At 34.5% G+C, this 25,290-nt stretch overlaps 5 protein-coding genes across 9 annotated transcripts; 3 read left to right on the top strand and 2 right to left on the bottom strand.

Annotated features, from left to right (window-relative positions):
- Window positions 1–1,849: 1,849 nt before the first annotated feature.
- On the bottom strand, window positions 1,850–5,098 carry LOC130747108 (transcription repressor OFP8-like). The gene is made up of 2 exons (XM_057599948.1): window positions 4,211–5,098; window positions 1,850–2,187 (listed from the first exon to the last, which is right to left on the bottom strand). The coding sequence occupies exon 1, from the start codon at window positions 4,882–4,884 to the stop codon at window positions 4,243–4,245; it is 642 nt and encodes a 213-aa protein (XP_057455931.1). The 5' UTR covers window positions 4,885–5,098; the 3' UTR covers window positions 1,850–2,187; window positions 4,211–4,242.
- A 4,436-nt stretch (window positions 5,099–9,534) lies between these two features.
- LOC130744973 (zinc finger BED domain-containing protein RICESLEEPER 1-like) lies at window positions 9,535–10,870 on the top strand. Its single transcript, XM_057597129.1, has 2 exons — window positions 9,535–10,476; window positions 10,577–10,870. The coding sequence occupies exons 1-2, from the start codon at window positions 9,535–9,537 to the stop codon at window positions 10,613–10,615; spliced, it is 981 nt and encodes a 326-aa protein (XP_057453112.1). The 3' UTR covers window positions 10,616–10,870.
- A 3,092-nt stretch (window positions 10,871–13,962) lies between these two features.
- On the top strand, window positions 13,963–15,586 carry LOC130747107 (uncharacterized). Its single transcript, XM_057599947.1, has 3 exons — window positions 13,963–14,388; window positions 14,949–15,137; window positions 15,252–15,586. The coding sequence occupies exons 1-3, from the start codon at window positions 14,158–14,160 to the stop codon at window positions 15,408–15,410; spliced, it is 579 nt and encodes a 192-aa protein (XP_057455930.1). The 5' UTR covers window positions 13,963–14,157; the 3' UTR covers window positions 15,411–15,586.
- Window positions 15,587–15,786: 200 nt separating this feature from the next.
- On the top strand, window positions 15,787–24,964 carry LOC130747106 (uncharacterized). 5 transcript variants are annotated; one of them, XM_057599944.1, is made up of 5 exons: window positions 15,787–16,041; window positions 23,229–23,389; window positions 23,606–23,803; window positions 24,121–24,312; window positions 24,583–24,964. In XM_057599944.1, the coding sequence occupies exons 2-5, from the start codon at window positions 23,255–23,257 to the stop codon at window positions 24,760–24,762; spliced, it is 705 nt and encodes a 234-aa protein (XP_057455927.1). In that variant the 5' UTR covers window positions 15,787–16,041; window positions 23,229–23,254; the 3' UTR covers window positions 24,763–24,964. The 5 variants fall into 5 exon arrangements, with proteins under 5 accessions (XP_057455927.1, XP_057455925.1, XP_057455929.1 ...); XM_057599942.1 differs by having other exon boundaries at window positions 23,549–23,803; XM_057599946.1 differs by having other exon boundaries at window positions 23,549–23,803; window positions 24,427–24,725.
- On the bottom strand, window positions 16,418–20,267 carry LOC130747105 (uncharacterized). The gene is made up of 5 exons (XM_057599941.1): window positions 20,058–20,267; window positions 19,695–19,843; window positions 19,498–19,606; window positions 19,071–19,247; window positions 16,418–16,669 (listed from the first exon to the last, which is right to left on the bottom strand). Exons 1-5 carry the CDS (start codon window positions 20,205–20,207, stop codon window positions 16,418–16,420), a joined length of 837 nt encoding a protein of 278 aa, XP_057455924.1. The 5' UTR covers window positions 20,208–20,267.
- Window positions 24,965–25,290: the final 326 nt, after the last annotated feature.

The following is a 25,290-nucleotide window of genomic DNA, read 5'->3' as shown; positions in this document are numbered from 1 at the left end:
CGGTACCGGGTACGGGTACGGTACCGGGTACGAGGTACGACATTTTTAGAAAATCCTAGGTACGGGTACGTTATAGGTACGTTAATATATATATTAAAAATATATATAAATATATATATATAGTGAAGTAAAAAAATAAATATCAAATAATCTATGGTACATAATATTATTAATTACATATCAAATCTCTCAATATTCATATATCTTGCATATAATAACAATTCAAACACATGGTAAAGCTTGTAAAAAAAAAACACATGATTTCAAAGTACCCATGGCGTACCCACGGAGTACCGGTACCCGGTACGTACCCGGTGCGGGTGCGTAGCCAATTTCAAAGTACCCAATTTTCAGTAATACTTCATTTGCTTTTACATCACTTTAAAGCTAGTGATAGTGAGATTTGTAAACTTTGTTAAATATGTTTGTTTCCAAATAAATATTCTTTATGTTTTGGCTAGGTGACTAAGTTGAGTAATTAGCTATTTGGTTCATTTTAGCATCAAATGTTGACTGCACAAGGCTCATATTTATATGGAAAACTGCAGTTGGTTGTAATTAGAGGGACAAAACAAGATATTGATTTCCTAGATGGGATATAAGCTACAGCTCATATACTTGCATTACTTCTATACATTTGTCCATCTAATGACATGCTAAGAATTATGAAGTAAGCATTTGGATTTGGTTATTGATCAATAGATTGTAGACTTTCATGTTGTTGGTTCATGAAACAAAAGCAGATATATCCCTTGTTAGTCAAAATTGACATGAAAAGAGAAAATAGGGTGCAAAGGTTTTGATCAACTGAGAATAAGATATTGATCAAGCTTCCATGCTGTGACATATTTATTCTAGTTGTCACACAAGAAAGCAGATAGAGTCTCAAATCATTACCAATTCATTCTTCCTATTTGTTAGCATCTCTGTAAAATCTCATTAAAATTGAAAGTGAATTTTTAATCCAAAAAAGTAATTTATCTTCCCCGCTTTAAGTGGTGTCCACTGCATATCATCCCATACTCTAATCACTCACTACTGCATTTGGGATCTAATGTAATGTTCGAGCCACACGATTTAGGCATCTTATAAGCCTTGGTAGGTACGGTTGTTCCAGTTTATAATGGATATTTTAAGTGTTTAAACTCAGGAACATGTATTAGTTAATATTTGCCCAAAGTTAAAGTGATGATAAACAATATGCATCCACTTAGGGATGACAAGTCCAACGGATGAAGATCGCCGTGATGATTGTCCTATTTGAGGTCTCGATTTTAGGGAATTTTTTCCTGTATGAATAAGGATAGAACGAAAATAACCCCGAGACGAATTTGGGAATGGTGTTGGAGATCAATCTCCTAGTCCTGTGGGGTCCCCGTCAAAATACAATAATATTCATATACTAACTTCAAATATGTAGGAAATTAAACTTGATAGGATTTTTTTTTTCGGTTACAATTTTTTTTTCAAAAATCGACGAGGTAATCTTTAAATCTCATATTCTCATCGCTCTCTACACGGATATGATTTAATGGTTCGTCATTTAATACTATATTTATTTATATGAGAAAGTAAATGTTATTTATCACTTTAATTAAGCATATCTTTAAGAGATATGCAAGTACAATTCAAAATGTGTAAAGTTTTATGTGACTTTGATCAATACTATTTTTTTTTCCTGTGATTTGGTAATAAAGATTAAAAAAATTATACTCATAATATATCAAAATTAAATCTGATAGATCCCCTATATTAAGCAGTCGCTGTTGCAACTTCAAGTTGACATATACGGCGGTCATAGAATTAGAGAAGCAAATTATTATAAACTGGGTGCTGGTTTAAAGTTTTAACTTTTAACTGACACACTGAATTGAAATGACAAATTATTAGCATATGCGATGTTGGCTCAGGTGAGACGGTTAAAAAGTGAACCACGGTGGTTCAGTTTAACCACAACCATTAGATATAATAATTTAAAATTGAATGATTGAAATTAATTGTGGTTGAGTCTTTAATTGACTAAAATGTCCTTCAACCCAATTTCAATCCACCACCAACCTCAATAGCTTCCACACCTCCAACGCCCCTCTCCCACACCTCCGACCGGCCACCACCAACGCTGCACAACAGGACCATATACCAAAACTTCCGGATCTGAGCCTTTTAGGTCACCTCCATCAACGAGTTCTAGATGAACAATTAAAAAAATGTCAAGATTTTCTTCCATTAAAAACCAAAACAGTTAGATTCCAACCATTAAAATGCAAATCCATATTACTCTTCTCAGATCTGGTTGTATTGTTGCAGCTTCTAGGTGTAGATCAGAGGAAGAGAGAATAATTTTTTTGTAACTCAAAAGTTGTTTTATAAACCAACAATACTAAAAAGTATAACATGATGTAACAAAACAAAACCAACGACAAGAACAATCAACAACACCACCGACTTCCTTCATCAATATCCCTTAAGATTAGAAAGGAGGAAAAGCTTGATCTGTTCAGATCCGAAGGCACGGTGGCGGTGGCTTCTAACCCGCTCAGATCTGAACATTTGAGCGTCTCACTCATTCCATTAACAGAGGAGAGTGGAAAAACCCATAAAGCAGTGGAAGAATCCAGAAAGAAAGGAAGGAAAAGAGAAAATAAAAATAAAAAAACATGGGCATTTTTGTCTTTTCGTTTAAAAAATTCACTGAACCACAGTGGTTCATTTTGAAACCAACCCACCGAAGACTTCGTCATGTTCTACCGGTTGGTTGATTGAACTGACCTTAAATTCCGAGTTTAATTCGTACCTTCTCATAGGTTAAGGATTGGGTTCGAATTCTTTACGCTAAGCCCGATAAAATCTGGAACTCTATCATATCCAATAGTCTAGAAATGTTTTCTCTTTATTCTATTTTTTTGTTTTAAAAAAGCATACTCCACCTAAGAATATACATTCATGAAGAAACATTGAGCATCAATAACCCAAAATTCATTCATATACATAAGTAAGCATATTCTACCATTTTTATCATTCGTCTGTGTATGAGACTTTTACTAGATTTTTTTTTTTGAAAGTAGACTTTTACTAGAATACTAAAAACATTGCATTTGCTTTGTTTGTATATTGAAGGCTCAAGTGTAGATTATGCAAATCTTCTAGATCTTCAACTTTTTTTTACGTTACTGATCATAACCCCATGTTCTTGATCAATATTTATGAAAGATGAGGAGGGATGAAGATGATGAAAGGCTAACTATTTTTTATTTTGGTTCTTTGTATATTTCACATGAATATTTAAAAAATGAAAAAATTCACATCATTAAAACCTACATGTCATTGCAAATCATTATTAAAATGGGTTGAGTGACCAAAACTTCACGTTATTCAATAATTAATTCATTATATAGTTGAAAGAAAGAAAAAAACATATTTAACCCTTTGTTTAATTAGAAACAACAATTTACCGAAACCAATTGAAAACATCATCCTTTTCAAAACCTTGATGTTTACTTGTAACTCATCCCTCTTGTGAATTCAATGCCTGCACATGGGTTAGCTAGACACATTCCATGGACAATACGCTAGCTTAGCTCTCCCATCCTCATTCTCATGAGTGAGTATGATATTTATATCAACTTTAATACATTTACCCTTTTTCATCCCATTTCAATTTTTTTTTATATCTCTTTTGTTCTTCAATTGATATCGCTTGTTATATCTCTTATTTCTCATTTAGTATCGATGGAGTTGGAAATTTGCGAGAACAAAACAAACACAACCAATGAATATGTGCATGTTTGTATTTCAGTTCAACTTAAATGAACTGAACTAAACGTTAACTTGCCCCATCCTTCAATTCATCAATTCATGTTTCAAGCTTTAGAAATTTGAAACTCAAATTCCAAGACAAAGCAAACAATGTTTGAAGCAAAATCAAACATAGCCTATATAGTTTAATTTTGTTTACAAGGAAAACCACAAATATCCTAAACTAATAGATACATTAAAATATAAGAGAAATGCTACCAAAACATACTAATTATAAAAAAGTTTATTGATTGATTAAAATTTATGTAAGTCTTACTAAATTGTCATATTTTTAGTGGAACTCGTGTGAATGTTTCGAGCATTTTTACTAAAATTAAAACATTAATAATTAAAGGGACATAAAAATTCACACTAAAATTATATATTTTAATAACATCGATCTTGTTGATTGTACCTTAATAGAGAGACAACGTGTCCATGTAACCATTATCCAATTCTCTCACTCTTCCCTTTGAGGAAGTGGCCGTTCCTGTGCGACGGAGAAGGCTCCGTCGTCGCCGGAGCAGTGCTAACCTTATCGGAAAACGCATCTTCACAGATCTCATTGAAAGCCTTCACAATAACATGATGGTAACACGCAGCATTCAGGTGGAGAAAACACTGTAGAAGATCTTGAAGATCTTCCTCCGAATCTATCTCCTTCTCGAAGATCATCTGCAGCATCGAGTGCCGGAAATCGTGATACGGATCCGATGAGTCCTTCTCCACCGCCACGCTGTTCAGCAGAGGGCTCTGTTTCGGCGCCACGTGGTGGCGGTGGTGGTGGTTGAGGCTCTTGTTGGTGGTGGCGGTTTCGGTGTCGGAGATGGTGGCGGAGGAGAATTCTTCGTCTTCGTCGTCGAAGGAGATGGAGATGGCGCCGCCGTTGTGGTCGTTGGAAGTGGTGGTGGAGGAAGCCTTGCTGCTGGTTTGGTTTGTTGTTGTCTTTTTGTGATGGGTGGAGGGTATTTTGGGTATTTTGGTTGGCTCGTGCACTTCAATTGCCTTTGTTTTGCCACAACCACAGCTTCCATTTGCTGTGAATAGAATTCTCAACACACTTTTCTTGTCATTGGAATTGGAAGACATTGGTAGGTAATCACACTCACACACACACACAAATATAAATATGATAATATAAACAATAGTGAGAGTGAATTAAAAAAAAAAATATTGGGTTTATAAAAGGATTTGCAAAGGTAGATGATGGTGTTGTTGTTGGTAGGGTTCCTATTCACACTAACTTTGAGAAGAGCTTTGATATATACAATGGAGACAGAAAGTGGATAGAAAGTGAAATTTAATTAGGATGAGTTGGAGAAGAAGGTGTGGGGTTGGGTTTATATATATCTTTTGAAAATGTTTGGTGAAAAATTGGGTTGGAGTTTGGAGTACATGGAGGGGGTTTATGAAGGCATGTAATTACTTGACGTAGGAGTATAAGGGGTTAATCATTTGATCGATCTTAATTAGGAGAGAAATAATATTCACCATGATGCTATACTTCTTTTCATGGACTTGTTTTTCAATAACTATGAAATTAACTTTTAGGGTGATGATATATAGGCAATATAATTACTGAATTACACATACAAATTATAATGGTCGATATCTTTCAGAGATAAAACTTTGAGATAATTTTTCACATAAAGTTATTTTCAACCATTGTGTCATTTTGTGACGGTTAAAATATATGTTTATCAATCATTTTTCGTATTTTTATGTGATTAAATATTCACTTCTTAAATGTAAGCTCTGCGACATATGATCAACATATGCAGATTATTGGGCTCAATTTAATTAAAACTGCATGAAGCGTGAGCACAGAACTTTTCAAGTCAAAACATTTGCAATTACGATTTTTTAATACTCTGGAGATTACCGCCACAATCTCCATATGTCGATCGTATGTGATGTCTCATATGACCAACCCTCATTATTGCTAAATATTTTTTATTCAACAAATTACCATTGTATTTAGCTAGTTTCATGCATGCCAAACCAATTCCAAAAGAGATACATAGAGCTCTTAACTTTCAAACTGTTATGGGTTATTGAAAACATTGAGGATTTCTAGCAATAACAATTTTAGCATTTTCTTTTAAATATTTTTTATTGATTAACTAAAATATATGTAGATTTTGTTAAATTCAAAAGGAAGTATTGCTTACCATTTTTAGAAAGACTTTCAAATGGTTATGGTGTTATCAATAGACTTTACGTTATTAATTAATTTATAACAAACTTCCTACGTTAACAATACTTCTATTGGGACATGATAACCTTAAACTAAAAAAGGAAGTTTCCTTTTTAATAAAGTTGGCTTACAAGGAAACAGACCACTAAAAAGAAAGCTTCCTTTCAAGTTTTGTCTTCATATTGAGTCTAATTTTGAGCATGGAGATATTCTAACTAATAGTTTAAACTTTAAATAGCTGCAACCATGTGTACACTTGTAAATTAAAAGTTGGTTTTATATTGTTTGACAATATACTTTACAAAATGTTGCCGCTTCATTTAACAATAAGCTATATATTCAAATTGGTCATAACTCAACCGACTTCATTAAATGATATTTTAAAAATTAAAATCTGCCGCGCTGATAGGAGGATTCTTAATTATAAAGCCCATTCTTTATGTGTTCAAACTTCAATGACACGTTTTATCGTAAAATTGCATTATCTTTTGTAGCACCATAAAATAGAATAAATGCTACTTGGTGCTGTAATTGATAGCATGCTATTAAGGCTTTATTTATCGTGTACTGTGAAAAAATTTGTTTAACACATGATTAACGATTAGACCAGCTTTTAACATGATCTACCATATTACTGCCCTACTATATTAAAGGTTATATTATTCATTTTGCTAGTTATGAGATAATAAGACATGTATAACATAAGTAGCTAGCTAGTTGCTTCATCTAGTCCCCATATATGACATTTGACTATTTAAGGACAAGGTTTTTTTTGCTTATAAGAATCGAATTTTAAGATCTTATTCAAAGAAAATCAAGCATATATCACTTGAATTAATTACTCGCTTCTTTTAAAGGCAAAATAAATTGATAAGCTAGCACAAAAGTGCTAGAGCCTAAATACAAAATATACAAGAAAATTGAGAGAGGATTGAATCAATCACTCCTTGCTACAACATATTTAATTTATTGAAGACTTTCATTTTTCTTTTTGGTACAGATTGAATGTATTGTATACCCTTTTTGTCAATAATATATAGTTAAAAAGTTTCTTATATAATTAAGTTTATATTTGGTCTTTCTTCCACCTTAGACTTTTTCCTATTAAGTAGGCCTTGCCGTCTTTCCCTTAACTCTTCTTTGAGTTTGATGTAACTTTTCCCACTAGTTCTACATATTTGTTTTATTAGATGCATGAGCATCCTGTTCATAGATTTTGCCATTTGAGCTTAAGTACTACTACTAGTAGTATTATATCAGGCGTTTCTTATGATATAAATGAGATGTATTTTATTATAATAATCTTTTTATATATGATAACATATAAATAAATCATGACCATCTATATATATATGTAAAGCTCACTTGAGCTTTTGCATTAAACTCATTAGCAAAGAGTATTAAATGCATTAAACCATATAATTCTCAAATTAAAAACTAAAAAAAATTATTGTCAATATTAAAAATTAATTTTGTTAAAAAAAACTGAAATTTTCTTTAGTTTTGCATTTGACAAATATTAAAATTAAAATTAGTTAATAATAAAATAATATTTTTAATAAATAATGTAGATAAATAGTTTTAAAATTAAAAAGCGCCACTAAAATGAATTTAAAGTTAATTATAACATATATGTGCATTATTGAAAAAATATCTAATAATAATTTTGATCTATGATATATTAGTAAAAATTACTTATCCATGAGAGGGTTGTTCTCATGAATCATTTGCTATTAATAATATTCATCTTTTGTTGTAAAAAAAATTTACTTAAGGAAGCATAATAAAGAAAAATAATAATTGTCAAAGTTGAATAAATGTTCGTTGTGAGAGGCATATCCATTTAATGTGATCGTAGAACCTCAAGAGATTATAAGTCTCTTGGCTATCGGCTTTGAGAAAATATTCGGAAACCAAATAAGTTAAATAAATTTAAATTCGCTTGATAATATTTTAAGCTATTTATGTTATCACTTATCATAATTCTAAAATTTAAAATTAATTAATTCTTCTTGACCTTGACAAGTCACAACAAATGACTTTCTTGGTAAAAAGTTGGATTGGGCGAGCCCCCCACACCCTAGAGGAACTTGCCCAGGGACGAACAAGACCTAAAAGAAAGGAACTCGCTAGGGGAGAGAGAAAGGACTTAGGAGATTAGGGACCCCCTTAGGGCAAGCGCCAGGGGCGGTTGATGTATGTAAGGGAGTTGGGCCGAGTGAGGTACGACCCAACAAGCCCCATTAGTGGCAAAGTTAGGGTTTGATGTAACCTCTATAAAAGGGGACTTTATGATCATTGCAAAGGATCATTCGACATTTATTCTAAAGGATTAGGCTATTACTAGACTCATGCTTTACTAGGGTTTGAGGCTTATATCATTCTTGAGTGTTCATTTCCAGAACAAAAGTATAAAAATGATATTGAAATTTATTTCATGACACTAACACTTAACATTTTTTTACGTAATTTAAATATTTCAAATTAACTTAATAATTTTTCATAAATTTTTTTATTTCTAAAAATCATTTCTATGCTAATAATTAAATATCAATAATAAAATTTGAGTAATATTAATTATTTATACAAAAAAATCTAATAATATTTATTGAAATGTCTTAACACAATTTATTTACAATTATAATTAAAAAATATTTTTTTATTTATTTAAACTATAATAATTTATATATAATGTTAAAAAATATTGTAAGTAAACCCGTGCAACGCACGGGTATAATATCTAGTTATATGTAATTGTGAATTATCAAAATTAAAATAATTTAATAGTTATGGTGATACTCACATGACCACTTAAGACTTAATGGTTTAATCTTGACCGTTGTTATTTAGATCTAACGATTATGATTCATTCCAATGTTCCTTATTAATTGTCCACTTTGAAGAAATTATTTTGTTAAGAAAACATTAAATGATGTTTTTCTATAAAATGCCCTTAAAGAATTAATAAATGAGAAAAATAAAATGCATTATTAATAATAATGAAATAGTCAAATAAATACTTTCATGAAAATTAACAAAATTAATTGCACTACTTACTTATAGAACAGAGCTGGTAAATGCTAAATATACATGACATGCACACACATGATGATGTATACATGCTTCATCATATGGATTTTACCACATGGGAACTTGGAATTCTAAATTTAATTGCAGTTCAATAAATTCACTAATTGTTCTAGTTGGAAGTTCAATTTTAAACCAATCGAAGCAACGGTACAGTTAAGGAACATTAAAAAACAAAGCTCCAATGCAACTAAGTCACCAACTTTCTCTTGCTATTAAAAAAAAAAGAAAAAACTTTCTCTTGTATGTTATGCTTTTACTACATTTAATCGACTGTTGTAGTAAACCTACCTAGGGGTGGGAATGGGCTAGGCCGCCGACAGGGGTTTATGGCCTGGCTTATTTAAGGCTTGGACTGACCTGACCTGTTTAGTAAAAAGGCTAGGCTCGGGCTTTTTGAAAAGCCTATATAATTAAATAGATCAGGATTAAGCCTGATAGGCCGGCCTGCTATCATGGATTGCCCAACAAGATGGAATTCAACATTTCGTATGTTGGCAACTGCTTTGAAATTCAAGACTGCATTTGATCCTTACAAGGAAAGAGAGCCCTATTATGATTATACACCTTCAGCTGAAGATTGGAGCAAAGTTGAGAAGGTTTGCAAACTTCTAGAAGTGTTTGATCTAGCTACTCATGTTATATCAGGTAGTGAGTATCCGACTTCAAATTTATACCTTGCGGAAGTTTGGAGAGTTAAACAAGTAATTGATAATGCATCTGAGGATGAAGATCTCTTCATGAGAGAAATGGCAGCTCCAATGAAAGAAAAATTTGACAAATATTGGGGTGAGTGTAATTTACTTATGGCAATTGCTAGTGTTTTAGATCCTAGGTGCAAATTTCATATTGTTGATATTTGTTTTCCCATGATATACAAACCTGCGAAAGTTGCCATAGAGATAGAGAAGGTAAGAAGTTCATTGGAAAATTTATATGATGAATATGTGTCTTTGAGTATTCAAGAGTCATCCTCTGCGACGGAGAATGCAAATGGTGGTGGTAACAATCCAACATCCTCATCTGAACCTAGATCTTCATTCACTGGATTTGACCAAATTATGAATCTTGTGCGTGAAAAGGAAGCGGTTCCTCCAATGAAATCAGAACTGCAAGCTTATTATGATGAAGGTGTCTATGTTCCAGATGATGATGGTAACTCATTCAACGCATTGGACTGGTGGAGGAATAATAGCTTTAAATATAAGGTCTTGTCGAAGATGGCTGCAGATATATTAGCTATACCCATCTCTACTGTGGCATCGGAGTCTACATTTAGTGCAGGAGGGCGAGTTATTGATGAGTATCGTTCTAAATTGAACGATGAATCTATTGAAGCACTCATTTGTGGTGGGGATTGGCTGCGTCATAAGTACAATTTGATGAAGAAGGCAAAGGTAACTTGCTGTTTTTACAAGTTTTTTCTTAAACCTGTATAACATTATTATTTACAAAATATTTTTCAGTTCAATGACATTTTCTTATTTTAATTTGAAGGTGGATGAAAGACATGCGGTGATCAACTTGAAGATCTGATGCAATGATGTCATTCTTGAAAATGAGGCTGGTTATGAAGGAAACAAGTAGATCAATATGAAGATGTGATGTTATTTTATTGAGATTGTTTTGATGTTATTTGTGTTGTCAACTATATTAAGTATTGTGTCTGTTTGTGAGTTGTGACTCTATTATTGTTTTAGTTTCCTTTTGGACTTCTTTAGTTATGATTCTGTTGTCATGCTCGTGTTGGTGCAGCAGGTGGTTATTTTCTTATTCTGGTTTTGGAACCTTTGAAGCTTTATTAATATTTTATGATCTTTCAAGTTTATTATGACAGGAAAGAAGCTAAATTTCTAATATATTGTGTTGCATTTTGTGCTTGAATTGTGCTTCTGTTGGATTGTATGTTGCTGCTGTACAAAAATGAGGTTGTTCAATGTTGGTACTTGATGTTGGTTCACTTATTTTGTTGATTGTGTCTTCATAAAGAATTGTAAAGTGCTGTTGTTCACCATTGGGATGCTATCTTATTTTGTGAGGTGGTTTATATTGTTGCAGAATTACATAAATAAATAAAAAATGGGATGGTCATATTTGTATAAAATTTATTCTGAAATAGGCTATTAAATAGGCTACCAGACCACGTGAAGAGTACTTTTTGTAAATAGCATCTGATTACTCAACCTAGGAGAAAGTGAGAAGGGAACGGGCTCACGACTAAAAGTAGGATGAGGAATAGCAGGCAAATTGCAACTGATACTAATATAAACTGGTTTACTTTCCTCTTTTTTTATCGAAAAGATCATAACCACTGCCCACATTCCAAAAAATGGTAAGCCACAAAAACAAACTAACAAATAGACCCGCGGTCCCATAAACAGTTATCGTAGCCCCTTGTGGCAAAAAACGAATTAGCTCGGAATCAAACTCAGACGAAATGAAAGATAAAAAATTCTTATGAAGATAACTGGAAGCTGCAACCAATAAAAACCCTACTGAACCTAAAAGAGTGATAAATGCCCCGAAGAAATCACAGTCACGCCAGGAAAAAAAAAGCCTATGATAGATAATAGGCCAGGCTAAGGCCTTAAAATTTTGAAGTAGGCCTGGCCTATTTATGCAAAGCCTGGCCTGACCTGGCCTATTTTCACCCCTAAACCTACCAAATGCACTCGGTAATGGCATAATTTAACTTGTTATTCAAATTTCAAAAAATGCACATCCATGAATCTTAAACAATTTTATTTATTGAGAGACCTTCATAAGAATTATATATTTTCCAACTAATTAATTATCCCTTGTTGGCATTATAATGCATACTCATGAAAGAAATATTTTCATCGCCGCTTAATGTACCTCTATCGCGCTAAACCTGCAAAAGATAGATTTGGTGAGGGAATATTTTCGTCGCTTAATTTAGTCAAGAGCTAGCAACTAAGACTTATGTTTTTGTATCTGAAATTTCCTCCCAGTGTTGAGCATCTCATGACGTCGCCGTCGCTCATTTATTCAAAGTCTGTATCGTTCTTGAGATTGGTCATGACAAACTCATCGTTTGGAGGGGGTTTAGACTTGATCGCTCACAGCAAAAGCACGGAGGAAAAAATGAACCAGGTCTGTGCTTAAAAAAAAGTAAATAAATAAAAAAACACAAAACAAAGAAGAAGTAGATGTCTTATTTCGTAAAAAAAAATCCATGAATCATAAAAATATATATTTTTATTGATTTTCATAATGAAAAAAAAAAACTCAATAAATTCGATAAGGGTGGAAGATATCATTATAAAATATAATTAATAAAGAGAAAATTTATAATGAAGTAAGGTTATATAAATAACAATAAAAATGGGAAAAGAATGTAAACAACACTGATGGGAAGGGAAAGAGAAAAGGAAGAGGAGGTGGCGGCCGGGTGCTAGGGTTCTGTAACTTCTGTTGGTTCCTTCGGATCCGGAGGTATAAATGTAGGCAATACACCCTCCGGTCACAATTATAAGAAAAAATCTATTTTTTAGATTCATTAAATATGACCACATACATCATCTAATTGTGAACGGAGGGCGTATAGCCGTATAGGGCTAGGGTTTCTCAGAATTTGCAATTACCCTTGTACCCTTGCAACCTTGTGTATTCACTATTGTACCCCTGCCTTGCTGAAGTTACATCCTTATCCTTGCACCTTCTAGAAGCCCTTAGAGCATCTCTAATGCAAGGTTCTTAGTTCTTATTTTGGAGTTAAGAACTAAGAACTAAGAACTTTACTATTGAAGGCGCTGACATGGACTCCTTAGTTCTTAAAAATAAGAACTCAGTTCTTATATAAGAAGTTTTGCTTTTTGAGTTTTTAGATTAAAATATTAATTATTTCTCTCTCATCCAAATTACTTTATAACTTTATGAGTTTTGTTTTATTATTTTATGAAAATAAAAAGTATAAATAATGTGGTTGGTGAGACCAAATGAATAGTGGTAAGAACTAAGAACTAAGAACTCATGGTTAGAGCAAAATTGCTTGAGAGTTGCTTAAACACATGTGGCAATACGGGCCCACATAAATAGTGCAAAGAACTAAGAAATAAGAACTAGCATTGGAGATGGTCTTAGGCTCTTCATCCCTTGGGCCATACTGCCAGCCGTTTTCATCAATCCCCTTTTGTTTTGCCGCTGGGCCTCTTTCTCTTGCTTTTTCTACAATTTGGGGCCCTTTTTTTGGGCAGACATTGTAACTATTTTGATTTTAATTGATTCTTCTGTTGGTCCTAAACATCAAGCTGTTGAAGTGTAAGACTATATAAAATATTGAAAAAAAAAAAGACTAGATAAAATTATTGGTGTACAAAAAATATTAATAAAATGAGCAAATTGGAGAAAGATGTCTGGCCTAGTAATTGTTGTGCTTGTATTGATTGCTACATGTCCCTTCCCATCACCACATATTTCTTTTTGTTTTATTTCTTTTCCATGAGGTGTGCAAGGTAAGGTGAGTGGAGGAGAGGGGAAAATGACCATAAATTTATTTATTGGATTAAGTTTTCTTCACACTTTTGGAAAGACTTAAGAATAAAGAGAATGAGAAAAATGAGTGATATAATTGTTGGGGGAGACAGGGGAGCCCATGGGCCGAGGAGTAAGACACCAAGAGATCTCGATGTCATACCTTAACCCAAAACCTTAAGGCATTAGGTTTATGAGTCACATCTCTTATAAAGTCTTCCCCTCACCCACACTTAACTAATGTGGGACTCCAACTCCGCACTTGAATTCTCACCAATCTCCCACTCAAGTGCGAAAAACCGAAAGGGACTCTACATCCTCTTCTTGGGCTAATTCTGGAAGCCCATTGTAAATTGAAAGGGACAAAGAGAACTTTCCCATTGGACCAAAATAAAAAGCTGGGGTTGGATATTTTGTTCTATCATCATCATCTTCAACTATCTTCTTTCTTTCTTTGCTGGCTTAAGTGAGCTCACACAAACTTTCTGTGACCGTGAGATTTTCCATTTTTCATGCTTTTAATTCTGCTCATCAAACAACACATGCTTTGAGTTTCGGGTACAAGGTTCTCTGAGGGGCCAACTATGTCGACATTTCTTCTTCTCCCATCACCTTCTTGTGCTTCTTTACTGAGCAAGGAGAGTGCCACAGTTTCCAATCTTGCTTCAATTCACTCACACAAACCCCTTGTAAAGGGCTTCAGAGTTAGAGCTCTTAGAGAGAAAACAGAGGAAATCAAAAGCCCTTCTTCTCAGACATCATCTTCAGCTGAGGAAGTTACAAAGAAGTATGGCCTTGAAGCTGGTCTATGGAAGGTGCCCTTTTCTTTATTTCTTCTGTTTTGGCTTAATTAGGATCATGGGGTTGCTATAAAGTTCCAATTTCATGAATCAGAGGGAGAAAAGTTATTTTTTGAATGATTTTATTTTGATGTTATTGGCTTTTTATTGCTAGTTAGTAAGCTACTTATCTTTCTTGGCTTAAATGCAAAGTGTGTATTGTTTCCTACTCTATAAATCTGTTGAGAAAAGCAGCACAATCTTGGAAACAAATTATTCTTGAATCAGTGAGAGAAAAATTATTACAGTTGCTTGTTAAATCGAATTGGGGTTGCTTTCTTTTTGTAGTTTCGTCTTAGACTCTCAGCTTAAATGTAAAGTTTTCAAAATGTGTCACTTGTTCAAAGTTTTAATGTTGAAGTCATGTCAAATTAAGAATTTACTTGTATTCATCCCTGAATTGTAGGCTCCTTTTTACCAAAGTTTTGGGGGAGCAAATGATGGGTTTAAATGAATTTTGATCTTCAAGGGAAGTTTAATAGTGAATTAGTACCTTTTATTATTATTGCTAACATAAAAATTGTCTGCTTTTCCAGATTTTCAGCTCAAAGGAGGAAGAAAATGGTAATTCTGGAGAGAAATCGAAGGGTGATCAAGCCAAGGAGCTGCTAGCAAAATATGGAGGAGCATACCTAGCCACCTCCATTACTCTATCATTGATCTCTTTCACTCTTTGTTATGCATTAATCAATGCTGGAGTTGATGTCCAATCTTTACTGCAGAAGGTGAAATGCTTATACAAAACCTAATGAGCAATCTTTACTCCACTAGATTGTTCTTATATGATTAAAACAAAATAATCTCTACAGACTAATAACACATTGTGTTTATCACTACAGGTAGGGATCTCACCTAATGAGGCTGGAGAAAAGGTTGGCACCTTTGCTTTGGCATATGCTGCGCATAAAGCTGCATCTCCAATTAGGTTTCCTCCCACAGTAGCCCTGACCCCTATTGTCGCCAATTGGATCGGAAAGAAAGTTGAAAAAGAAAAGTAGCTTGTAGTGGTATTTGAATACCAAACAGTGCTTCATTGCTTTACATAATATGTTCATTTCTATTGCCACATGAACCTTTTAATTTGCACACTTACAGGCATGTACATCCCTGGTATTGGCAATGATAGTTATGATTATGGTTGATGATAATTGATAAACAATCATTTGAGCAAAAATTAGCTGTATGCGTTGCAACAATTGACATGAACGGGTTATACTCTTACTGCTACTGTTTGATCATGAACGTATAATTCAGGTTATGGCTATGTGACTGGGTGCTTTCTTGATGCTTTGTTGTGATTAAAAATAAATATGGCGTGCAAGGGAGACCGTTACAGAGGGGATTAGGAGGATTTATGTGCTGGATTGAGTTGAGGGATTTTAATCCTGATGTTGCTTTTGGTTGTATTTTGAAACACGCAGATAAAGATACAGGGGGTGGGGTCGTTCTGATGGGAATTGATATTGGGACAGAGCAGGCAGAATATGAGTATTCTTGATACATAACAAGTTGATTTGTGAGGACTGATGGGAAAGTTTCTCCATGCTATCATGCTACTCGAATTGCAAGGCTTATGTTAAGGAGGGGATAGCGAGGAACTTAGTCTATCCATTTCCTGCTTTATTTCTGGTATGGCTATGATTACTTCTATTTATTCCTTCTCATGTATCTTTCTTCTGTGTGTTTTACCGGTTAGTGTACTCTTTATACTTCCTTTTAATACATTTCTTTAGCTTATTAAAAATATGAACGTGATAACATTGCCTGAAAGCAAAATTCTATTTCAATTTGCATTTTTATTGGTTGAGAAAGTTCTCTAGAAAGCCAAGACTTAAATTAATATACAAAGATAGGTTAACCAAAGCCACAAGATTTTAAGTACAAGGTCGCTTCTATGACCAATTACTCAAATACCAAATGGATCCAGCATTGGTTCCAATGTAATTTAAAGGAAACATCAACCACAACAACAAATAATAAAGGTTTGTGGCCCCTTCGAGATTATCTAACTACACAAGAACCTTGTCATCCATGTCTCGAAGCGAGACCAGGCTAGTTGAACTGCAATTTCATCTTCATTTGGCCGAGACCGGGCTAGTTGAACTGCAATTTCATATTCATCAGGCAATCCCGCGCCATTCCACCTCTTGATTGTTTTTGAAGATCCGTTCATAAATGCGTGTCTGTAGCCAAGATATATGTGCACCTCATGTGGAACTCGAGATTCCTTCAATTTCCCCTCCAATTTCTTCGCAGCCTGAGACATCCAACAATGTCATAAGATGATGTTTCTTGAATCTAAGAACTTTAGGCTCAGACCATCAACGTGTTTCCTCACTCTTTCCCTACCCCAATCAAACAAATATTTTCTAGCCCGAGAATAGAAAACTGAACAAATAAAGAGGTTAGTTATCACCAAAAGTACTTGAATTGAAAATTTAAAGTATTTCACATCATATATGCATTGACAAATTAGGAATGGTAGAACCATAGAAAGGTTAAATGCCTATGGAGGTATTGTTTCCTTGAGAAGTAAAATTCTAGGCTCACTAGGTGGTGGCCCTTCTCACAGTTTTCCCTTTCAAAGATATCTCGTGCGGCCGCGGGACTGTGTTATAAAAGCTTCAAGACTTCTTACACTTTACTTAGGGCATTCTTTGCTGGGTATTGAAGGTAAAATAAGAAGATAAAAAATAGAGAGAAGAATGAAAATAACAAGGATAAGGTTATAATTTCAGTTGTTGAAGGTTGTAGTTGTGAGAAAATAAATATGCATGGTTGAAAATTATATTTTTTTTGTGATACAAATGGTGGTAGTGGTCTAAATAGAAGCAATATAGAATTTTAGAAGATGAATGCAAAAGGATGGACAAAAGTGTAAGAAAAAAAAACACAATGATTACTACAGTCTTAGTCCAACAATCACTAGGCTTTAGAAGTCCTTCATACATTTTTCATACCAAAAAACACAATGATTTTCACTTCTCATTCCCAAGCCTTGATCATTAGGTTTTTTTAACAAGCACAAACAGATCTGTTGGAGGAAAGAGAATGCATACCAATTAGACAGAAACTAGTAGGATTTGGAAGGTAGGGAAGCTCCTCCCCCTCACCAACAAGAAAATGAAGTGATATTGAATTGGAGAATATAGCAGCTATATTAATATAAAGGCTTAAATACTCTAGGGGTCCCTGAAATTGTACCCCGTATCAAAATAAGTCCCTGAAAAAAAAAATTCCGATTCCGGATCCCTGGAATTGTTTTTTTAATCAGAATAAGTCCCTACACATGTTTTTAGCCTATCTGGCAGATTTTTTGCTGACTCAACATTTACACGTGGCTTTTTCATTTATTTTAAATACACATGGAATAAAAAAAAAATTAAATTTAAATCTAATTAAGCTATCTACCTAAATCTAATTAACCTAATTCCCAGAATCCCCAGAAATTAATCATGTTCATCACCTCCTCTTATGAACTTCATCTTCTTCATGAATTCTGAAAAAATCCCAGAAATCATTAATTCTCAAACAAAGTCAATCTTTTCACACACAATCCTAGGACCAAACATATGCAAGCACAAGTATAGTTGAATTGAGAATGAAAAACCAGAAGACAAACAAACTAGCGTTGGGTTCTCTGATTCTCTCTCCACTCTTCATCTCCATCTCCATCTCCAGATGCCCATCACCCCCACCACTCTCTTCTCAAACCCCTCTCTTTTCTAGTTTTCATCTTCCACCGCACCTCCCACTACAAACACAACACAACTTCTTCCTCCTCCTTCATCTTCTTCTTTCCCACTTCCCCAATTTCTGAAACCCTAAATCTTCAACATGAACGAAATCTGAAATCGAATCAATTCCTATCAGATCTGTTGAGGCAAAACAGAGATTTGTTTGGATGGTTGAGATTTGGCTTTGAATTGGGAGACTGAGAGAGAACGGGGGAGAGCAAGAGAGAGCGGCAACCAACTTTCAGCCATTGAGAGCGAGAGAGAATCTATGAGTGTCGTCGCTCCTTGCTGTTACAGCCTTAGCCACGCGACCAATCGCACCGCCGCTGCTTGTCTTTGTTCACTCTCTCTCGATCTCATACTGTGTGTCTCACGCAATCTCTGTTTCATTCTTCTTTCTCGATCTCACATTCTGTGTTTCTCTTGGCAGAGATGCTCTTTTATGGTAGTTTCGTGGTGAGGTTGTTGCTCTGTGCAGGTGGCCAGAGTATTTTTGTGTGAAAAGATTGATTTTAGGGATTTTGGTTTGGTTTGGGAATTTCGGTTAGTGGTTTTAATTTAGGGATTTTGGGAATTAGGTTTAATTAGATTTAGGTAGATAGGTTAATTAGATTTAAATTTAATTAATTTTTTTTATTTTTATTCCATGTGTATTTAAAATAAATGAAAAAGCCATGTGTAAATGTTGAGTCAGCAAAAAATCTGCCAGATAGGCTAAAAACATGTGTAGGGACTTATTCTGATTAAAAAAACAATTCCAGGGATCCGGAATCGGAAAAAAAAATTTCAGGGACTTATTTTGATACGGGGTACAATTTCAGGGACCCCTAGAGTATTTAAGCCTAATATAAATATAAATAAACTAACTAAAGGGAATTCAAGCAAGAGACAAATGACCAGAAACGTGTCCTGCACACATACCGTGACATCCGAAAAGCCAACAAGATCATCTAGCTCTCCAAAGTGAGCCTGAACAGGACAATGGGAATTGGCAAGCAAGGAACCAGGAATGCCATAGAAAGCTACAACAGCATCAATAGGTGGAAAAAAGGAAGAGCTCGTAACAGCGAGAGCCTTACAAAAGCCAGCTACACCAACCTGTTACAATGAAATATCAATTCACATTTTTCTTTAACCATCCTAACATATTCTTTTAGAATATGCAATGCGTACTAAACTAAGGTAGGCCAAACTGGCATTCACACTAACTCACCAAGAGTCAGTTTGTTTTCCAGTTGGAAGTACATCCAACTTACATATTTGGCTTTCCAAGACAGTTTAGCAAATTTGTTTTATTGAGAAAAATCACATTCACATCAACCAATCTGAACCATGAAAAGAGACAAACCTTTTTTGAACCATTGGTCTTAAGCCATTGAACTGAAGAATGAACTTTAAACATAGCACCTTCCCAATCATAACCATTAAACAATTGGGCTTGGTTTCCTCCGTACACACTGGGGACAAAAGCAAACCCATCAGTGATCTAAATTCCCAATATAAATATGACATTGCATGGTGTGTAAGAAATATTAGGTATCCTACTCTGGAATAAGAACTTTAAATCCACGGCCAAGCCGAGAAATCCTCAAAGCATGATTTATGACATGATAATCCACACCCAACCAGTCCTGAAGCAGAACAATTCCAGGAGCGTTTCCCTCACCATTGCCAACAAGATATCCATCAAATTTCTAATCATTATAAACAACAACATAACAGAAAGATTAGCACGCAATAAAATTTACCCCATCGATTGCACGTTGAAAAATATAATTCAATGTTTCCAGACGGTAACAAAGAAAAGCAGCATAGAATGTAGAATTATAAATGAAAAAGGTCCAAGATAATAAATAAATGGAAAGGGAATCAATTAGCAAAGAATGAAAGGCAAAGAGAAAGACTCACATTTTTTCTCTGTTTCCATTTCGTTGGAATCTGGATTTTCTCAAAGGGAACTTTAGTACCATCGATGTAACGAGGAGCAAAGGGTGAAATGGTACGAAGAAGGGCTTTAGTCAAGAATCCGGGAGCGGAAGATTTGAGAACCCTCACCATTGGGAGTTAGGTTTGACACCCCACCTATTGAGTTTGACATCTCACTCTATTCAATTCGGGATTTAGGCTATGTTTGACATGTCATTTCAGCTAGCTTATAGCTTATTTGACTAGCTTAAAGCTTATTTGACTAGCTTAAAAGCTCTTTAAAAGTGTTTGGTGAAGGAGCTTATTTTAGTAGCTTAAAGCTTTAAGCTATAAGCTATCTCAGGTAGCTTATAGCTTAAAGCTTATAGCTTATTAAATTTATTCTCATTTTTATCCTTATTATTTTATTAAAATTCTACCATTACCCTTATATATTTATAAAAACACTAAACTTATTTTCCCCTCACACTTACGTATGCGGTTTCCGCCACACCGCTGCGCACCACAAGTATTATAAATATTATATTAATAAAAATAAATATTATATTTTTAAGATGATATATAACTGTAGCTAATAAAAATATTTAAAGTGATAATAATTTTAATATTAATATCATATTGGTATTAATGTGAAAATAAAGTAATGTTAAATATAAAAATAATTATACAAGTATGTCCTTTTATGTCATTTTACAATTTCAGCTTGTTTAACAGTTAGTTCTACCAAACACTTTTGTTTCAATCACATAGCTTTTCAACTAGCTTATCAGCTATCAGCTAGCTTTTCAGCTTTCAGCTAGTTTTTCAACTTTCAGCTAACTTATCAGCTAAACATGTCAAACATAGCCTTAAACTTCCGTATTCAATACGGATAATACGGAACTGGTCCCCCTATCGTACACAAGAAAAAACTTGTGTAAACGTGCACAAGGGTGGGGTGAGCAGGTCACCCGTAATTTTCTAATTTTTATTTAAAAAAAAGCATTTTTCAATTTTCTGAATAATTAAAAAACATTTATTTTTTAAAAAAAAAACTTCTCTCTCATGCACTCACGTACGCTTCCTCACAGAGTCACAGTTCTGGAACAATTTTCTCAACAAATTTCAATGTTCTCCAAAACTTGGAAAGATCTCCAACAAAATTCTCTCACCTCTCTATGCAACCAGACCTGGAAAAACTTGGCACCAGAGACTAATAGATCCAACAGATCTGGTAAAATACTCACTTCTCCAAGTTGTTGGGCTCGTACGCGGAGATAGAACGTTGAATCCGGAAACCGTCGATTTCGTCAAATCGCAGCAACAAGGTGCATCCATAGCCACGTTTTTCCTGGGTTTGAAGGGAAAGAGAAGTGGGAGGTAGAAGGAGTAATGGGTTTGTTGGGTTGAAAAGCTTCAAGTTTAAATCTTTCTTATTCAATTTGGGTTGGAAAGCTTGAAGTTTTTGTTCTTGGGTTTGCAGGATTTGAAGGAAAAGAGAAGGGAGAAGGTTGGAGTAATGAGTTTGCTGGGTTTGATGAGTGTTGGATATTTGACACGGAGCAGTGACTTTGAAGCAGCAACGGAGTCACGAGCTGAACCTGCAAGAAAATAAGCTGAGTCGCGAAAATCAATTCGCCGTCCTTGTGGTTTTATCCCGGAATATCCAGAACACCTCCCCAGGATTAAACAGCTTCCTCCGGGTAATCGGGTAACAGAATTGGTGAGAAATAATAATAATATTGTGATTGCTCAAGAACTGGACAAAGGTAGGGAAAGAAGAGCGGAGATGAGAGTGATCAACAATGTAAAATTTATCCTCTATATATAGCCAAAAAAACCGTTAATTTCAAGGTAAGTTGCACATTAATTTTGGGTGATAACAATTAAAGCTTTGTAGTTTCAAGGTTGAATGCACAATCAACAAGCTTTGGAAATTCCAAGGTTTGAAGGGAGTAAAAATTAAAGCTTTGTAGTTTCAAGGTTGAATGCACAGTCAACAAGATTTGGAAATTCCAAGGTTTGAAGGGAGTGGACGGTGCACAAGTGGAAATTGTGGGACTTGGAACTTTTGGAATATCATTAATTTTCCAACAATGAGTTGAGTTGAAAAGGGTTTGGTGGCTTTGAATGAAAAGAGAAGTGAGGAGGTAGAAAGAGTGATGGGTTTGATGTTTGTTCCTGGGTTTAATGGTGGTCTTGTGCTGAAGTTGAGGTTGAAGATGAAGAAGTTAGATGAATGTTCCTAAAAACTGATCTAATAAAATTTAATTTTTGAGAAAATAATATTTCCATTTTTATTTTTCAAAAAAAAAATAAAAAACCGGGGAACTCACCATAGTTGGTGAGATTCCCCTTGTGTAACTTTACACAGCCAAAAAGTTGTCCACCATAGATAAATCCATACGGAACTTAAAAAACCGTACTATATTTGATCATGTGTGGCAAATTTTCAACCATTCATTGCATATTAAAACAAATACGAAATTTTAAATTTCATATTAATACGGAATTTTAAATTCCATATTGAATAAAGTGGGTGTCAAACTCAATAGGTGGGGTGTCAAACCCAATTCCCCTCAACATTATGAGCGAAGCGGTCTCTCTCTCACTTCACTGTAAGTAATTTAGGTATTTTAGGGTTTAGGTTTAGATTTTGAAGAGAGATATAAGGGGGGTTTGGTAGAAGGGAACTTTAAACATTCCTGGGTAAGTAAGGTTGGGAAGATAAGTACAAGTTTCAGAAAAATTATTCTTGGGTGTTATAGATTCTCAGGCATGCCATTTACATGAGTATCTCACATTCCAATTCCCATGGAAGTTATTTCTCACTAACTTTTCTTTTTACTTCAAATTTTATATTTTTAATGTCTATTCTTTTTATCTCTCTTCAAAATCCAAACCTAAATACATAAGTAGTTAAGTGAGAGAGATTGATCATTAGATTTGACACCCCACTCATTAGAAATGTCACCCCACTTACGGAAACTTAGTTTCCGAAATATTTCGGAAATATGGTTTCTGAAGCATTTTTTCACTCAAAAGTAGGGTGTTACATGTATTTTGCACTACAAATCACGAATTAATTTCGGAATCTAAGATTCTGAAATAATTCGGAACTTGAAAAACCGAAAATATGGGTGTGAAATCTAATGGTTGGGGTGGCAAATCCAGTTCTCAGAGAGACTGCTTGGCTCAGAATGTTGAGGGTTGCTCCCAGATTCTTGACTAAATCCCCTCTTCGTACCATTTCACCCTTTGCTCCTCCTCGTTTCTCCTCGGCTCGTTACATCGATGCTCCCTTCCAGAAAATCCAGATTCCAAGGAAAACAAGTGTGAGTCTCCCTCTTTGCTTTCATACTCTGCTGATTGATTCTCTTTCCATAATGCATTTTTGCTCATGGGTTTCATTTGTTTTGCTCTTTTCATACGAGATTGATTGATTTCATTGCGCGCTAATCTTCTGTTATGTTGTTGTTGTTTATAATGATTAGACATTTGATGGATATCTTGTTGGTGAGCACGACGCTCATGGAATTGTTTTGCTTCAGGACTGGTTGGGTGTGGATTATCATGTCAAAAATCATGCTTTGAGGATTTCTCAGCTTGGCCCTGGATTTAAAGTTCTTATTCCAGATATGTGCGGAGGAAACTACGCACAGCAACTGTTTTATGGAATTGATTGGGATGAAGCTCTGATGAAACTTGATTCTTCAACTACATGGCTTCAAACCAATGGTTCAAAAAAGGTTTGTCTCTTTTCATAAAAATTATTCTGCTTTATAATTTTCCTATCCACTACACTGTCCTGGTTAACATACATGTGTCTGAAGAGCCATTTTTGTTTCTATCACCATTCCAATGTTGCAAAAGGTTATAGTGTGTTTGTTCATCCACACTAGATTGGGTGATGAAAATGTGAGTTTGTTCATCCATTAGATTGGATGATGTGAATGTGATTTTTCTCAATCCAACAACTTTGCTAAATTGTCTTGGAAAGCCAAATATGTAAGTCGATTGTGCTTTCAACCGGAAACAAATGTGAATTGATATTTCATTGTAACAGGTTGGTGTAACTGGCTTTGGTATGGGGGGTGCTCTCGCTATTGCCGGCTCTATCCGGTTTCCACCATCTTTTGATGCTATTGTAGCTTTTCATGGCTCTCCTCCTCGGCAGGATGACCCTGGCTACGCCAGTGCTCCTGTTCAGGCTCACTTTGGGGAGTTGGACGATTTTGTTGGATTTTCGGATGTTAAGGTATGTTTGCAACGCACATTGCTGGCCATTTGTCTCTTACTTGAGTTCCCTTTCGTCAGTTTATTTATATTATATCCGGTACATTATCCAAATTAATATCACTTCATTTTCTAGTTGGTGTGGGAGGAGCTTCTGTACCTTCCAAATCCTACTAGTTTCTTTCTTAATTATGTGCAGTTTTCTGACTAGAGAGAACACATGCTTGATGTTCTGAGTCAAAATCCTTTGATTCAAGAAAACGTCATTTTATGATATTGTTTGATGTCTCAGACTGCGAAGGAATTGGAGGAAAATTTTAAGGAATCTGAATATCCATATGAGGTACACATATATCCTGGCAAGGGACACGCATTTATGGACAGCATGATATTGCCCGATGAAGATGATGCTGAAGTTCAGCTTGCCTGGTCTCGCTTCAAGGAATGGATGACACGTTACTTGTATAGTTGAATCGCTTCAAGGAATGGATGACACGTTACTTGTATAGTTGAATTGTGAATCAAATTGTGACCATGATTGCTGTTAAGCTCTAATTAAACATGGTGCTTCTTACTTTTGAGATATTTGACTTGGAATAATTTTGAAACTGTTGTGGTTCTTCTGTATTAAGAGAATATGCTCTTTGGCTTATGGTGCCATTGTTCCTAAGTTCTGATCATGATGTTTTGCCTATAAGAAAACAAATGAAGGTTTTCCATGAAAAGTTTTAAAAGTTTAAGACTGAGACGCATCATTCTTTGAGAATGTAAGGACGCAATTTTAGTTACTAAGTATAACAATAACAAATTAATGCTTCTTATGTTTGAGGATTAATATGATTGGTATTTGAGAACTTTAAGAATTAAGATCGATCCTTAATTTCAGTTGCTCAAATTTCGTCTAAAATCTAACTAAAAATGATGATATGAGATTTCTAAATTAATTTTAACTGAAAAAAAAAATTTAATTAAACAACATTTAGTCAGTTGCATTTTTAGT

The sequence above is a fragment of the Lotus japonicus genome, chromosome 3, assembly GCF_012489685.1.
Source record: "Lotus japonicus ecotype B-129 chromosome 3, LjGifu_v1.2".
Classification (NCBI taxonomy): domain Eukaryota; kingdom Viridiplantae; phylum Streptophyta; class Magnoliopsida; order Fabales; family Fabaceae; genus Lotus; species Lotus japonicus.
This window is presented reverse-complemented; position numbering and strand designations above follow the sequence as displayed.

Excerpts from the sequence above, each read along its gene's own strand:
- LOC130747107 (XM_057599947.1), top strand. The coding sequence starts at position 14,158 with ATGTCGACATTTCTTCTTCTCCCATCACCTTCTTGTGCTTCTTTACTG. Across the intron at positions 14,389-14,948 it reads TTGAAGCTGGTCTATGGAAG|ATTTTCAGCTCAAAGGAGGA; the intron begins GTGCCCTTTTCT and ends CTGCTTTTCCAG. Across the intron at positions 15,138-15,251 it reads TCCAATCTTTACTGCAGAAG|GTAGGGATCTCACCTAATGA; the intron begins GTGAAATGCTTA and ends TTATCACTACAG.
- LOC130744973 (XM_057597129.1), top strand. The coding sequence starts at position 9,535 with ATGGATTGCCCAACAAGATGGAATTCAACATTTCGTATGTTGGCAACT. Across the intron at positions 10,477-10,576 it reads ATTTGATGAAGAAGGCAAAG|GTGGATGAAAGACATGCGGT; the intron begins GTAACTTGCTGT and ends TTTAATTTGAAG.
- LOC130747105 (XM_057599941.1), bottom strand. The coding sequence starts at position 20,207 with ATGGTGAGGGTTCTCAAATCTTCCGCTCCCGGATTCTTGACTAAAGCC. Across the intron at positions 19,248-19,497 it reads AGACCAATGGTTCAAAAAAG|GTTGGTGTAGCTGGCTTTTG; the intron begins GTTTGTCTCTTT and ends TCATTGTAACAG. Across the intron at positions 16,670-19,070 it reads TTGGCTTTTCGGATGTCACG|GCTGCGAAGAAATTGGAGGG; the intron begins GTATGTGTGCAG and ends TGGATGTCTCAG.
- LOC130747106 (XM_057599942.1), top strand. The coding sequence starts at position 23,255 with ATGTTGAGGGTTGCTCCCAGATTCTTGACTAAATCCCCTCTTCGTACC. Across the intron at positions 23,390-23,548 it reads AGATTCCAAGGAAAACAAGT|ACATTTGATGGATATCTTGT; the intron begins GTGAGTCTCCCT and ends TATAATGATTAG. Across the intron at positions 23,804-24,120 it reads AAACCAATGGTTCAAAAAAG|GTTGGTGTAACTGGCTTTGG; the intron begins GTTTGTCTCTTT and ends TCATTGTAACAG.
- LOC130747108 (XM_057599948.1), bottom strand. The coding sequence starts at position 4,884 with ATGTCTTCCAATTCCAATGACAAGAAAAGTGTGTTGAGAATTCTATTC.